The sequence below is a fragment of the Pectinophora gossypiella genome, chromosome 19 (assembly GCF_024362695.1).
Source record: "Pectinophora gossypiella chromosome 19, ilPecGoss1.1, whole genome shotgun sequence".
Lineage (NCBI taxonomy): Eukaryota > Metazoa > Arthropoda > Insecta > Lepidoptera > Gelechiidae > Pectinophora > Pectinophora gossypiella.
In genome coordinates this window covers 10687785-10702862 of record NC_065422.1, presented here as the reverse complement: position 1 = coordinate 10702862, position 15078 = coordinate 10687785, and the positions used below count along the sequence as shown (strand labels likewise).

The 15078-nt window shown below is 37.1% G+C and overlaps 1 protein-coding gene across 1 annotated transcript; it reads left to right on the top strand.

Annotated features, from left to right (window-relative positions):
* Positions 1 to 1128: 1128 nt before the first annotated feature.
* LOC126375692 (protein king tubby 1) lies at positions 1129 to 14277 on the top strand. Its single transcript, XM_050022786.1, has 7 exons — positions 1129 to 1321; positions 1451 to 1574; positions 1693 to 1782; positions 6536 to 6717; positions 8326 to 8509; positions 9143 to 9342; positions 9632 to 14277. Exons 1-7 carry the CDS (start codon positions 1280 to 1282, stop codon positions 10034 to 10036), a joined length of 1227 nt encoding a protein of 408 aa, XP_049878743.1. The 5' UTR covers positions 1129 to 1279; the 3' UTR covers positions 10037 to 14277.
* The last annotated feature ends 801 nt before the right edge of the window (positions 14278 to 15078 follow it).

The following is a 15078-nucleotide window of genomic DNA, read 5'->3' as shown; positions in this document are numbered from 1 at the left end:
TTAACTGATGGGCACAAGACAAGACACTAGACATACAAAGGGACATTATTATAGGTTACGCACAGTGATGTACCGTTCCCGGGAATGTTCCCGTTGTAAAAACACAGGTTTGATCCTATCTGCCTAAATGTTACCTATGCTAAAGGTTAGGTGATAGGTGATATAAGTTTTGCGCTTTTTTACTGTCGAGCACGACACATCACTAGTAACGTAGTAACTATTAACTAATCTGTGCTAAAGGAACTTTGTTTAAAACCGTACTTATTCACGCCGTAGGTACCTAACTTCAAATACAAAAATATTTCCTAAAACGATTCCCTGGTATTTAATGAAATTTTCAGCAGTGAAGGACTAGATCTGAGATTTTAATTTGTCAACTTCTCTTGCACCGTTTCGTCCCGTTTTATGTGCAGAAAGAGATTGGTATTGTATTATATCCAAATAGAAACCAAGGATTATTTTTGAAAAATCACATGCTACAGTGATTTTCTTCAACAAAACTTCGTAACACGGACGGTAATTTAAAATCAGGTAAAAGTTGTACCACGGTCCACGCCACCTACGTACACCACGGTAACAGCAGAAGTAGAGCCATTGCTTTTTACCACCTTATTTTTTCAGCGGATAAGAAAATGATAAGTAGATGTTATTTAAATTAAAATTAGAGGTGTCTGCAGGCACTACGAGTCATGTTGTCTGATTTAACTAAATAGATATAATAATACTTTTGGAATCCTCTGCACATTTTTTGCGTAATTGGGTTAATTACTACATCTCACGATAACCATTGGCCGGTGCTGTGTCCTAAAGTAATATAACATTGCGATTGTACTCGTTTTAATAAAAAAAAATCAATTCGAATCGATTTTAATACCAATGTCATTGTGAATGGGTGGCATGAGCAATGTTGCCATAAGTAGTTGTAGTTTTCCCTATAATTGTTAAAAAAATAAAGTATCATTAATTATATTCGCGCGTTTATAAGATAATTTATAATGCGTAATTAGGAGAAATATAATAAATACACGTACTTTTAATTTAATTGAGCAATGGTCCAACAATAAATTACACAAGCTCTTCACAACATATTGGGGATGAATATAAGATGGCAATACTATTTTCCTGGGCAACGGTAGGCAAGATGATTTATAAACAAAAAATGAGCTTAGAAAATGCCAATTATTCTATTGAATATTGAGTTAAAAGTTTATTAAAATTGTAAATATTTGTGCTATATTGTAGTTAAAGTTGTAATAAGCATAAATTATAGTGCGCAACCATGGCATCGATAAGTGTTCGTGATCCAAAGCTCGAGCAGCAGGTGTGTATAGATTTTCAAATTTATTGTATAAAATTCAGCTATCTTTATATTGTACTGTATTTAATGATAATTACAAAGAATCGTACCAAAAGACTAGTACAAGTTTAAATTGAGCAATGTTTGTTTTAGCGCCAAATTATGGAGCAGAAAATGAAGCAAAAGCGTCAGAATTCTGGACTTGTTCAGGCTAACGATTTAAGGGTAGGCTCCGCCAAACGACCTATTTCAGGCAGTCGATCACGCGAGCTCCACGGTAAGTACCTTTATCACCTACCTCACTGTTGCTGTGTACAAATTTTATCGATGTTACCTTTAGAAGCATGTTGTTTAATTTATTTTTGTTATGCGCATTTTGTTTTCTTTTACGACAGGCTATGATGGTCCGATGCAATTCCTTATGTCTCCAGTTAATCCAGACCAAGTTATACCCCTCCAAACAAATAGAATATCTACTTATGATGGTAAGTTTATGTTTGTGTGTTGCTTTTTACGGTGCATGGTTTATGATGAAGTAAGGAAAAAAATAACTCCAAAATACAACTTTCTTTCCATTTTTATTATTTATTTTATTACATCATTGTTTCCATGTGAGACAAAAAAGTAAAAGGAAACCTTCCATTTTTAAATCCTTAGTGCATTATAAACAGAGAATGTGTAGAACAGCCTTTAGTGTGACAATAGTCAATATTATTACTACAATCAAAGATCAGCCATCAATAATATAATATCAATAAGTACCAGATAGCTTTGTTCAGGGCCCGTTGTGATTTCATAATGACTCATTCACTTACACACTTAGATATCCTAAACAAAACCAATAGCCGTAACATGGAGCCTGTATATCGCGCGCAATACGATGTTATAAATCAACAGTATTAGCAATGTGATAAAATAAAAATAAACCATTGGTTCAAATATTGCTTTGTGCATTTTATCTGGACTACATGTTATGGCTGCAGTGCTAAACTGAATTAGTCATACAATGAGGGACCAGGCTACGTTCCTCAAAAGCAATATAGATTGCGCTGTAAAGATTTTCCTTTTGTTTAACCTTCTAATTTCGTGGACAACAGACATATTATGCATTTTTTATCTTTATTTTTGGGTATAAATGATGACCCTTTTTATTACACTCAGCCACAATGACATCTTCCACCCATTATTATTCTGATCAAAATAAAGAAAAGCAATATAGGTAGATACATAAACCTATACATTATTATAATCAATATATCAAGCAACAATTATTTTTATACATATATGCTTCTGCTATTACATTGTATTTTGGTATAATTATGTACCCGAGTAATGAGAAAATAGGTAAATATCACTTTAAAGCTGTACAACGCCATCTATATTGTTTTTGAGGAACATAGCCTGGAAAGGCCCTCATTGGTTAAATGAATATCAATTTAAAGTTTGAGCCTTAAAACATGTATACAGTGTGTAGTTTTTCGGACCTGACAAACTTTAAGATTGGATTCTACAAGTAATTTTATCAAGAAAACACCCCAATATGTGGGGTCAAATCTCAATATTCTAGAAATGGCGGCCATTTTAAAATTTTAGATTTTAGATTTTCTTCATAAAAATTCATAATATCTCGAGATTTAAAGGCCTTACAGACATGAAATAAAATGCTTTTATCTGCAAAAAGTCGTCTCTAGCGAATAAAAATATCCACAACTGCTAAAAAGGTACATAAAATAAGTTAAAAGCACCTAATCTCATTATTTTGTAAAAAAAATAGCAAATATTTTATTGAGATTTCACCCCACATATGGGGGTGTTTTCTCGATGAAATTACTCGTAGCATCCACCCTTAAAGTTTGTCGTGTCCGAAAAACTACACACTGTATAGTAAACACAGAATGTTCCTAACAAGTTACATCATGGCTAGTGAAATCAATAGAGTCCTATTGACTTGCCTACTACTCTTCAATGGTATTGTATGACTCAGTTTACTCTGACTGTCCTTCTAAGAATATTAAGTCATGTGTTGTGAACTTGTGGTGGGTTCACTACCTATTTTATAGTAAGTAGGTAGTTACACTTTATAAATTAATTGCTCATTATAATCCAAGTTTAATTAATAAGTAATGACTAATGAAAATTGGATTTGGGTTAGGCTAGTTTAATACCTAAAACATTATGTCAGATCTAGCTGTCAATACCTATTCTATTCTTACGATACGATACAAATAATTTACTTTATTGCGCGGAAACGCGACGACTGATGGCCCGATCACTTGCGGCCATAACTTACAACTATTTCGGAGGTGTGCTGACTGCAGTGAATGTGGCCGTGCATTCACTGCTAAGATCGGTTACGTCAGCCATATAAGAGCGCATCTTACATTGTCTAAATTGAGGATGTCCTTAGAAAAGATTCAGTACGATCTACTCTGAACTGGCGTGCGTGTGTGAAACGCTTGATGAATGTGAAAGAAGCAGAATCGAAGCAAATGGAATTCCATAGACTCTGCTTACCCCGGTGGGAGATAGGCGTGAGTTTCTGTACGGTCACAAATATTAATATGTATTCACTTTGATACCATGTGACATTAACTTTTTTGACAAATTGAACTGCAAGTCTCAGACGAATCGCAGACGCAGACGAAAAGTAGACGATCGCAGATACGTTTAAAGATACACGCTATATCAAGATGCTTACTTATACATATTAAGGTTTGTGCAATAAGATTGGGCGTGTAGATCTCGATGACAATGAGTATGAGTTGATATATTATTGATATACTATAACTACCTATACATACAATATGTATAGAATAGTTGTATATCAGGGATGTTATGGATATGAAATTTCGGATACGGATTGGATACGGTATTAAGAATGATTATGATAATATAAATTATTTCGGATTATCCGTTAGTTTCGGATAACTTCGGTTACGGATATTATTCTTTTAAGGAATTTCAAAAGTAAAATGCAAATAGGTAATAAAGTTATTCATAACCACAAGTTATTATGACAAAAGAAGAAAAAAACAAACAATGCGCGCGGCTTGTGTGTCGCCAGTGGCAATGGCAGCGGCCAGCCGATCAAAACAACTTGTCATTATTATGTCTCAATTAGGCTCCGCCCCTATCCGATATTATCTGAAACTTTTATTTCGGATTCGGTTACGGTTACGCTCCCTAACATCCCTGTTGTATATCAATGTATGATAGTTATAAAAATGAACATCCCAAACATGCGCAGTCACAGGATGTCGCAACTACAAAACATTATCTGTGCAACCATGCGAGTCTCAAATCGCGTGATTCCTTCACATTTGTAGCCACAGCCAAAGCTTTCCATTGTACAATGTCTATAGCTTAGCTTCGATATCGCATAGTTATGGGGATTGAGAGAACATCGATAGAATAGGGTACTTGATTGGATCAAAGATAAATTATAAAATGCTAATCTAGTAACAGAAGCCAGTCTAAGATGATCAAAAATCAATCTCATTTTACTTTTCGACTTATTTTCGAATTAACAAAACAACGAATACGACGATTGACCGTTTTTATTAATGACGCGTCATTCCACAGGACAGTGTTTCCATACAACCTCAAATGAAAACTTTCGTTTTGACGTTTCGTAAATAGTATCTGTTTTGACTAGGTTGTCAAATAGCCTGTTTTTAAGGTTCAATATGTCAGTTTCATTATTGAATTTAGATAGGTCTAAAACACGCAAATTCTGCAAACACCTTCTAATTTTTAAGATAAGATAAGATAATTTTTATTGTGTATAAATTTAGGTACAATATACTTTAAGTTATACCCGTAATTTTCTTATCCACCGAAAAGGAAAGAGACGGACGATTGACAGCTCTTAATTTTAGGAAGAGTGAGTAGATGAATGAATAACCTTGACGAATCAAAAAGGTATCTCGCTGGTATGGAAACCGTTTGATGTGTGTTGTCAACTTAATCCTGTCGGGTTATTAGCCAATGCAAATTTTTTATAGGGTTGTTTTAGTTTTGTGCTTAAAATTTGCTTAAAATTGACGTGTATTCCATAAATTTTATGCTTTCGTTTTCGGCGGATAAGAACATGACAGATATAACTTAAATAAAATGAGATGGTGTCTACAGGAATTAGCAGCATTACACGATTAACGGGCATGATCGCACGATGCGACGGGATCGGGTGGGCGAGCCTCGATTCTGCTATACATTTGATATACCTACGCGTCGCATCGTGCCTATGAATCGCGGAATATAAAAGGGCCTTGAGTCCGATCGATCGATATGTTTGTTTGAAAATACTTACCAAAACAACATGTCGACAAAATACTTAATATCGTATTCTTACTGCCTTTCTGTACAGAACCAGAAAAGTCTTAAATCCATTTTTCGTTGTCATATGGTCCAAATATTAATTTGCCCGACTTAAGGTGTTTCTGATTTTTAATGATATAAAAAACTACCTGTACAAAAGAAAAAAAGGGATTGACAAAAAAGTGATCCTATAAAGGTTCCGAACCTTAAAACGGAACCCTAAAAATATCAAAATCGAACCTGGCCGCCTACCGGCTAATTCGCCGAACTTCGACGACTTGATAACGATTCAGATATATTCTTGGCTGCTTACGCGATACGACATAATCAAATCGATGTTTGATTTGTTCCAATCTGAATCGGCTTCGTCTTACCCTGTCCCGGGCAAATCAGACGTTAGTTAGGTAGCTGCGGCTTTATTGACTCCACTTTTTTTTTTTATTTATTTATTTTCTTTATATCCTTAATCTAAATACATAGTTTGAATGATGCCGTTAAACCACAGAGATTTGTCTCGGCACCTATTCGTCGCATTAAAACAGTTCTTAATTTTAGGACACTATAAGCACGCATAGAAATCCAGGCGGCACCCAGCGAGGCTGCATACAGACAGACACACTTCCTGCCCTGCAGGGCTAACATGCGTAACGTGATAAAATTATCGATCGATTCAATAAATTTTGTCAAAATCGATAAGTTTTTTTTCCCCTCTAATATGCGTGTCACGTGATTTTGTTCGTATTTTGACAGATAGACAAAACAACATAATTATGTGGTCGGAATCGATAAAACGACCGTGACAAAATTTTATCACGTTACGCATGTTAGCCCTGCAGGAAGGTTCCAGTTAACTTAGAATACGAGTGTTAGGACCAATTGGTAAATAATGAAATATGTTTTTATTTATTTTTTAATTTTCAGAGCTGGGCAATCAAATAGAAGTACTAACGGTTGGGGATGGTGATGGAAGTGGCGAGGAGGAGGAGGAGAGTGTACCGGTGTGCAGCATGGGCCGTGACGTCAGCACCGACGACGTGTGCGCAGACGCCGCCGTCGCGCCCATGCAGCCGCTCAAGGCTAAACGGGACACCTCGCCTAGTCAGGTAGTATCATAGACTACATACTTACATCTGCCCATCAGGCACGGCAACCATATCGCATCATATCCAGGGCTTTAACCAATAGCCATAGATATAAGTAGATAGCATTTGCCGCGTCTATTGAAACCCTCGATATAATTCGCGATGTGCAGCTGCCATGCAGAGCCTGTAGTAAGTAGTAACCGGGGCCAACGGGATCACAAAGTAATTTTTGTGATAATGTCCCCACCGAGAGTCGAACCCGGCACCTCCGGATCGTGAGCCCAACGCTCAACCACTGGACCACGGACGACGTTAAAATTAGCCTCGCGCTCCACAAAAGAGAAAAAAAAAACACCTTTCGAATACCTTGGTCCACTCATAGATTGTTACTAACAAGTAACTTAAAAAACTAATTAGTAATTATTGCGTAAAAGTTGTAAAATAAAGTTAAAATTATTTTTGCAAATACACGATCCGCTACTGGCAGGATTGGAGTATTGAACGGAGTTCATACAAGTTTAATTGAAACTGTGTTTGCTCGCAAAACTGTTGAAAGTTTAATTGTTTCGCTACCTGTTTGCGGAAGTAATTTACTCGATCACCTTCAAGCGAAAACGTCAATCAAGGTAACCTCAAGTTCAAAGTTAAGCCTTATAACCACTAGGCAAGAACTAACGCGCAACACAACGCTCAATATGTATGGCAACGTTGCACAACAGAGCGCGTCGATCGGATCACTAATCAGTTACATAAGAATACACACATAAACACATAACATTAATAGCCTATATACGTCCCACTGCTGGGCACAGGCCTACTCTCAATCAACCGGAGAGGGTATGGAGCATACTCCACCACGCTGCTCCACTGCGGGTTGGTGGAGGTGTTTTTACGGCTAATAGCCGGGACCAACGGCTTAACGTGCCCTCCGAAGCACGGAATCAACTTACTTTTTCGGACAGTCAGAATAATCATACTAAAAACATACAAATGTATTCAAAGTGTGCGAATGCGAGCCGATTCTTTCACAAGCTCTCGCTTGAGCGAATCCTTTGGGTAGGATTTTCTACATACCCTTAGCTCTAATTCAGTCCACAAAAAATAATCCAGAGGGTTCAAATCTGGACTTGACGGTGGCCATTCGTCGACGCTGATGAAGCCGGGTACATTAGTCTCTAACCATTGTTGGGTGGATTTGGCCTTGTGAGATGGCGCCGAGTCCTGTTCAAAAATCCAGTCCTTGTTAGCGAAGAGAGTGTTATTCAGCGGTTTTACAACGCGTTCCGAGATGTCGCTCTGATAGTTCTTTGCTTTCTGTTTCACGCTGTGTTCACAGAAATGTAGGGGAGTGACGCCTTCATAAGAAACTTCATAATAAATGACATAAAAAAATCTCTCTCTCTTTATTTAAGAAGCTGCGCTCTTGTCGGTGGAATAATCGCCATTCCTCTTTTCTTCCCGCCAAATCCTTCACCTCCTGATACGACACGACATGCATTCTTTTATTTGTTTCATAAATGTTCTCCTAGGTCTACCCCTTAAGGTTAATAAAAATTACAATGATAAAATTAAAAGGTAAACCATCACACAAAAGAATAAATAAAAATAGATATCTTCTCTTTCTTACAGGTTGCAGAAATAGAAGGATCAGTAGAAGGCGCAGTGGAGAGCTTCGTAGTGACACCAGCTAAGCACGGCACACTCTACAAGTGTCGGATAGCGCGTGACCGCAAGGGCATGGACAGAGGGCTCTACCCCACATATTTTCTTCATTTGGAGAAGGACTACGGAAAGAAGGTGTTTCTGCTGGCTGGTTAGTTGTTTTCTTTATAAGTACATGTAAGAAAGTCAGTAGAACGAAGCGTAAGATTGATAAATTGTACAATCACATCACTAATTTATGAGCTACGTTCTTGTCGGTGTAGCATTCTTCTCCATGCTACTTTTTAGGGAAAACTAGGGCGGTGGCTTCCCTCTTGCCTTCTGCCCCACAATACTCTGTCTGACGCCAGTGGGATGGCGCCCAGAGTATCTTTCAAAGCGGTACCAGGACTAGGAATAGTACTGACCGTTACTGCTCAAAAAAGTCCCCTAACTTAAACTTGCCCTAAAAAAAATATTAAAAAATGAAAAGAAAATAATGTATTTGATAAATATAAAAAATACAATAAGCAACCTTATTGCTAAATAGCAAATGGATCTGATTCCAGCAGACACCTCCAAATATTATTTTAAGATAAACCTGTCACCACAGACGTTACCCGTTACAATATAGGTATATAGGTAGCCATTTTCTCGTTAAAAAAAACGACTGCTGTTTGTTGGGGTATGCAGAGACCACGGAATCCCACGTTTTAACCAACTGAATATTTTGGATAATTAAATGGTACAAACAAAACTTGTTGCTTTGTGTAAAAAACTTTTCACAAATCTTTTGCCCCAACAGCTCGTAAACGCAAAAAGTCAGCGACATCCAACTACTTAATATCGACGGATCCGACCGAGCTGACTCGTCAGGCCGACAGCTTCGCGGGCAAGCTGCGATCCAACCTGCTGGGCACTGCCTTCACTGTCTATGACAACGGCAAGGCGTGGCGCAAGCATGACCACTCGAAGACACGACACGAGCTCGCCGCGGTCGTATATGTAAGTGCCAGCTTATAAAGCAAATACTACTATAGATATCTATACACGTCTCGCATGACAGGATTTGTCCGTTATTTTAGACTTTTGATGTCACAGAACAGCAATTTGTGTGGCGGCCATCTTGTTTTTCCGCCATTTTGTTTTGTTCGCCGGCGATAGAAATTGACGAAGTTTAAATGCGTTATGCGAAAAAATACGATCCAGGTGAAATTTAAGACAACAGGGCTGAGGATGTTTAGTTGGGCCTCGGTTAAGTAATATTGTAAAAATAAAATGGTTTCTGTTTCAGGATACAAACGTGCTAGGTTTCAAGGGTCCTCGGAAAATGACAGTCATCCTGCCAGGAATGACTCCGGACCGCCAGCGCGTGACCATCGCGCCTCAAGACGACAGCGAAACGCTCCTAGAGCGGTGGAAAGCGCAGAACCTCGACGACATCGTAGTCCTACACAACAAAACACCAGTTTGGAATGACGAAACGCAGTCATACGTTCTGAATTTCCACGGAAGGGTGACACAGGCAAGTGTGAAAAATTTCCAAATCGTTCATGACTCTGAACCGGATTACGTCGTCATGCAATTCGGTCGCGTTGCAGAGGATATATTCACAATGGACTTCAGATATCCACTATGCGCGCTACAGGCCTTGGGAATCGCTCTCAGTTCGTTCGACAGCAAACTGGCTTGTGAGTAAATTAACTACTTTTATATCATTTTGTCGTTCTTTTTAAGGTGAAATTATGTTTCATTTACATTCCAATTTCAAATTAATTTCTAAGGTTTATTTATTGCTTTATCCGATCTAATAGGCAAAGATTACAGATAACGTGAGACATAGATAGGCAACTTGGTAGAGAGTGTTCACGTTTATCGAAATGACAATGAAGATGTTAGTTAGCAAATGAATGTTGAAACTAAGCGCACATAATTTAATTTCGGTGCTTGTATTGTAGGTTGTGTTACGTTCTTGTTTTGTCTATGACAATGTTTAAAAGTAAAAGAGCTCTGGTATATATGAAGTCACTATATAAGCCTGAAGTTTTCCCATGAAATCATGTACAAATATTCAATTGGAAGTTTTATCGTGTCCATGTTAGGACTTCAACCAAAGTGTCGTAGCAAAAGTGTTATTTTATTCCTATAGTAACACTATCAAAGTTATGGCTCAGTGATTAGTGTCATTTTTAGCTGCCAGGCTGCAAGTGTATTTATAAAATGGACTAAATGTATGTGCAAAATATATTTAGGCTGTGGCCAATATCTGCGTTTAAGTTGTGCAGTTGAGTCACGCTAAAAAAATAATTCCTTTCTTAACTTTTTCATTTTGGAAGAAAGTAACATGAGGTACTGCCTTAATAAACGTTTCTACAAACTTATCGAGTAGGATTGACAGTTGGTTATAAACACCTTTATGTGGCATGGTATAAGAAAACAAGGTATTCTAAATTTAAAAAAAGCTAACGTCATCATAGTGTTACCATTATTCGTATCTCAAAAAACTCCAATATAATTATTTAAAATTAAATGAAAGGGTAACTAATGTAACTATTTACTTTCACTTGCATCATTTATTATCTTCAAAACCTAAGTATCTTATTGGAAGTTCAAAATTACTTCGTTAAGTAAATTAAAAACATTAGCTGTGGGTATTTTATTTTTCACACTGGCAACGTATATCTTGATGACGTCAGTATTGATTAAGGACGTTGCGTCACTAATAAGAATAGTCTGTTCTTATATACTATGGTTTATGGTACTGGGGCGCTAAAAACATCATAGTCATACAAAAATTACCCCGTTTAAAATACTTACTTTCACGTAGCAATAAGAAGGAATTGGCAATGGTGCAAATTCTGGCCAACACAAATTTAATCTAATTTTAATCTGACAGGTCTTAAACTAGTGCTGTCCTTCGCTTACAATAAGGACAAGAAAGAGATAGAGCTAGTTTTAGTCCTGTGAAATTAAGTTGGTGGTTAATCGGCACCAAAAGTTAATTTCGTTAAGAAACTATGTGCCGACACGTGGTGGAAGACAGGTGCGGGGGAAGCGTCGAGCAGAGCAGTAACAAATGACGTAAGCCGCCCACATGAGTGACGTCATGGGCCGGATTGTATAGGTGAACGCGCACCTAGACGCGCCGCAGAAATCGCACGCGCCGATGTAATCGCATTTTCCGGTAAAATGCGGGTCGGGCGGCGCAGATAGGTGTGCGACGTTGCATACGATTTCATACTAAGATTTATAAAATGCGATGACTTCAGCGCGTGTGCCTTTTGTACACCTTTTGTATCAGAGCTACATGAGACTAACTTCTCTTTCTTATTGTCACGTACTACTCCAATGCTAGAACAGAAATTATGTGACGTTAGACAAACCCAGAACACAAATCTCAATTGTTTTCTATCCTATCTTCAAAATGGCTTTCCTCGTACTATAAAAATACTAAATAGACAAAAATAAATTTATTTTCTAGTAATATTCGACCAGCTCACAATCATGTACAAAATATTTTTTAAGGGAATTTTTAATTACTTAATTTAATACTATGGACTAGTCATTACATGTATATTTGTTTGTATTTAGTTCTAAAATTAGCTACGCGTGAGTTTTACACGGTATTTTATTTAGTTTGCACAATTTTAATATGAAATGTTTGATGGCTGTTTTTAACAGTCGCTGTCTCGCCCATGATTACAAAACCGATAATGGTGCTAATTCCTGTAAATACCATCTAATTTTATTTTAAGTTATATCTGTCATTTTCTTATCCGCCGTAAAGGAAAGGGACGGGTAATCGACAAGCATAAAATTTATGGAACACACGTCAATTTTAAGCACAAATCTAAACCAACCGTCTAAAAATTTTACATCCGTCAATAACCCGACACAGTTAAGCAGACAGCACGTCAAACGGATTGCATACCAGGGACGTACCTTTTGATTCGCCCGGGTTATTCATTCATTTACTCATTCTTCTTAAAATTAAGAGCTGTGAATCATCCGTCCCTTTCCTTTTCGACGGATATGAAAATGACGGATATAACTTAAAATAAAATTAGGCGGTGTCTGCAGGAATCGGGGCCAATATATTACTATAATTATGTAGTCTATGGTCTGAATAACGATTTATCTTAGTGAACCACTGGTGTTGATTCCAGTACACAACATCTAAGTTTACTTTAAGTTATACCTGTCATTTTCTTGTGCACCGAAAAGAAAAGGGACGGGTAATCGACAGGCATAAAATGCATGGAGAACACGTGAATTTAAGGCCGAAATTTAAAAGACCTTTTTTTTGACGTTGGGAAATGCGTTACGCATCCCACGCCGCCCGGGGGAACGACGTGGTTATGTGGGACTCCCCGGGTGTCGCCACCCGGTATACCCACTAAAACCCAACGGTGTTCCTCCTTGCCGCCGTGAAAATTGTGTATTGGGCAATAACCCGACAGAATTAAGTTGTCAGCACACGTCAAACGGATTGCATATGAGCGAGATGCCTATTTTATTCGCCGGTGTTATTCATTCATTTTAAAATTAACAGTTGTCAATCATCCATCCCTTTCCTTTTCGGCGGATAAGAACCTACACCTCACCGAGCTTTCTGATAGACCAACGTGATAAATGGTGAGCCGTATCGCCGTATATAATAAAATAAAACATAAATATTATTATCACATATTTATAGTTCATATACGTATGTTTGTCTAAAAATAAAAAAATAAAATGTAAGTCTCTCCTCAAGTAAGTTATTTTGACCCAGCCACAAACATATATGTATATTTTAATATATAAGCTCTTTTACAACAAAATTCACATTAAGTTACTTTATATCGCCATAAAACACCGTTCCAGTATTATTTTAAAATTATTATTATTTGTTATTACTCTGACAATAACTTCTCTGTCCACTGCCTTCAATTTCATATTTCCCCTTTTTCTTTTAATAAAATATTAAATAAACAAAAAAATAATAGATAAGTATAATAAATGTGTGCCTATAATAGGTTATGTGTTTAGATAGTTAAAAAGGGAACTATAAAATGAAATTTGTATTATAGATAAAATTGCGTCAATAATCACGAGCTTGTAGATATGTATGTGTGTATATTAGGAATGGGTATTTTTGTCCCTATATATTGTTCTTGTATTAACATAGTCCGATTTAAATTGTTTAACATAATAATAATATTGTATGTTAATATCAAAGGTATTTGCATTTATTGGATAATTATATCAATTGTATATTGTGTATTACAATCTGTCAATTACTTCTATATCTTTTTAACCGATTGCTCGACGTAAAGGAGTGTTTATCAGCCTGTACAAGTTTCTTTGTTCTTATGTGAGGCTCTAGAGACAAAACACCCACCTTTTTTTCAGTGTTAGTCCAATGGTGGTGTTTATGTCTTCACAAAATTGACAGATTTTATCAGATTTACCATTCAACTGTATATGCCATACTTTGTATTTTTTACGCACTATAGAAAATAAAATCGGTGTATTGTGCCTTTGGTAAAGATAGGTTAAATGTGTGCCTTTTTGATTTTTCTCGACGATTCTGGAATTGTACCTGAGAGTTTACCTACGCTGGCTATCTTTAGTAAATACTAGGGTACAAAAAAACAAGGTTTTATTAACAGACATTTTTCCTTAATTTTGGTACCCGAAAATATATGCTTGAATCATGTTACGGGGTGAATTACATAGTCTTCTTGTACCCTGGTAAAATGCTTTTTACACCCCTATCCTAGATGTGTGTCGGAGCTTTAAACAAGCGAAGCTGTGTATAGAATGTAGTTGGTAGGTGAACTTATAGTATCTTATAGTTAAGTACTCACTACTCCAACAGATGTCCATAACGTTTCTACTGACTATGATGATCGTATTATTCCTATAATAAATGAAATATTTTTAAGCCAACTATCTTAATTTTCCGTGTGTTTAACTTTCCTATCTCAAATTGTCCATTGTTAATTTGATGTATTTTTAGGTAAGTTTCAACAGCGTTAAATGTTTGAAAAACGAATATAAAAGCGATAGAACAGATATCGACGAATGTGATTGTTTGTACGGTCACGAGGATTAATATGTATACACTTTGGTACCATGTCACATTAACTGTTTTGACAAATTGAACTGTGAGTCTCACTAAATGTCAAATATGTTAGTGCGACAGAGTCCTAAAGTGGGTACATTATATTGCTCATGACTGTACTCGTATAGCCAGTGGCGGCCTTAGCAAAATATTTAGGTGGCGCGAGACCTCAAAGGGGCACCTATCAGCCCCTTAGAATACGAAATTTTACGAATTTACGGACACCGGAATTTACCTATTTAAATCATTTTAAAATTTTGTTTACAGCCACCCGGTATGAGCTTTATGTGGCCGCAATCTAACCCGATCTTGGTTTGAAGTTTTGGTTTCCGGGTGGACCAGTTTTGGTTGATTTTAGCGCCCCCTATTTCGGCGCTCGGTCCAGTGGCTCACCTCGCACTACCCTAGGGCCGCCTCTGCGTATAGCCTGACAATTTTACAGCGACTACCTGTGTTACTAACATTAATACATCAATGGCCTGGAGAGTTAGCCAAGTTGTAAACGATTATGACAATTGACAGTTCTATTTTGACGTGACTTATTTGTGGATTTGCCGCAAATGGCATTAACTACTTGGCCGGACAATAGGGAGCGCTGAAGGCTCTCAACCGGGACAAAATTTAAGACAACAGGC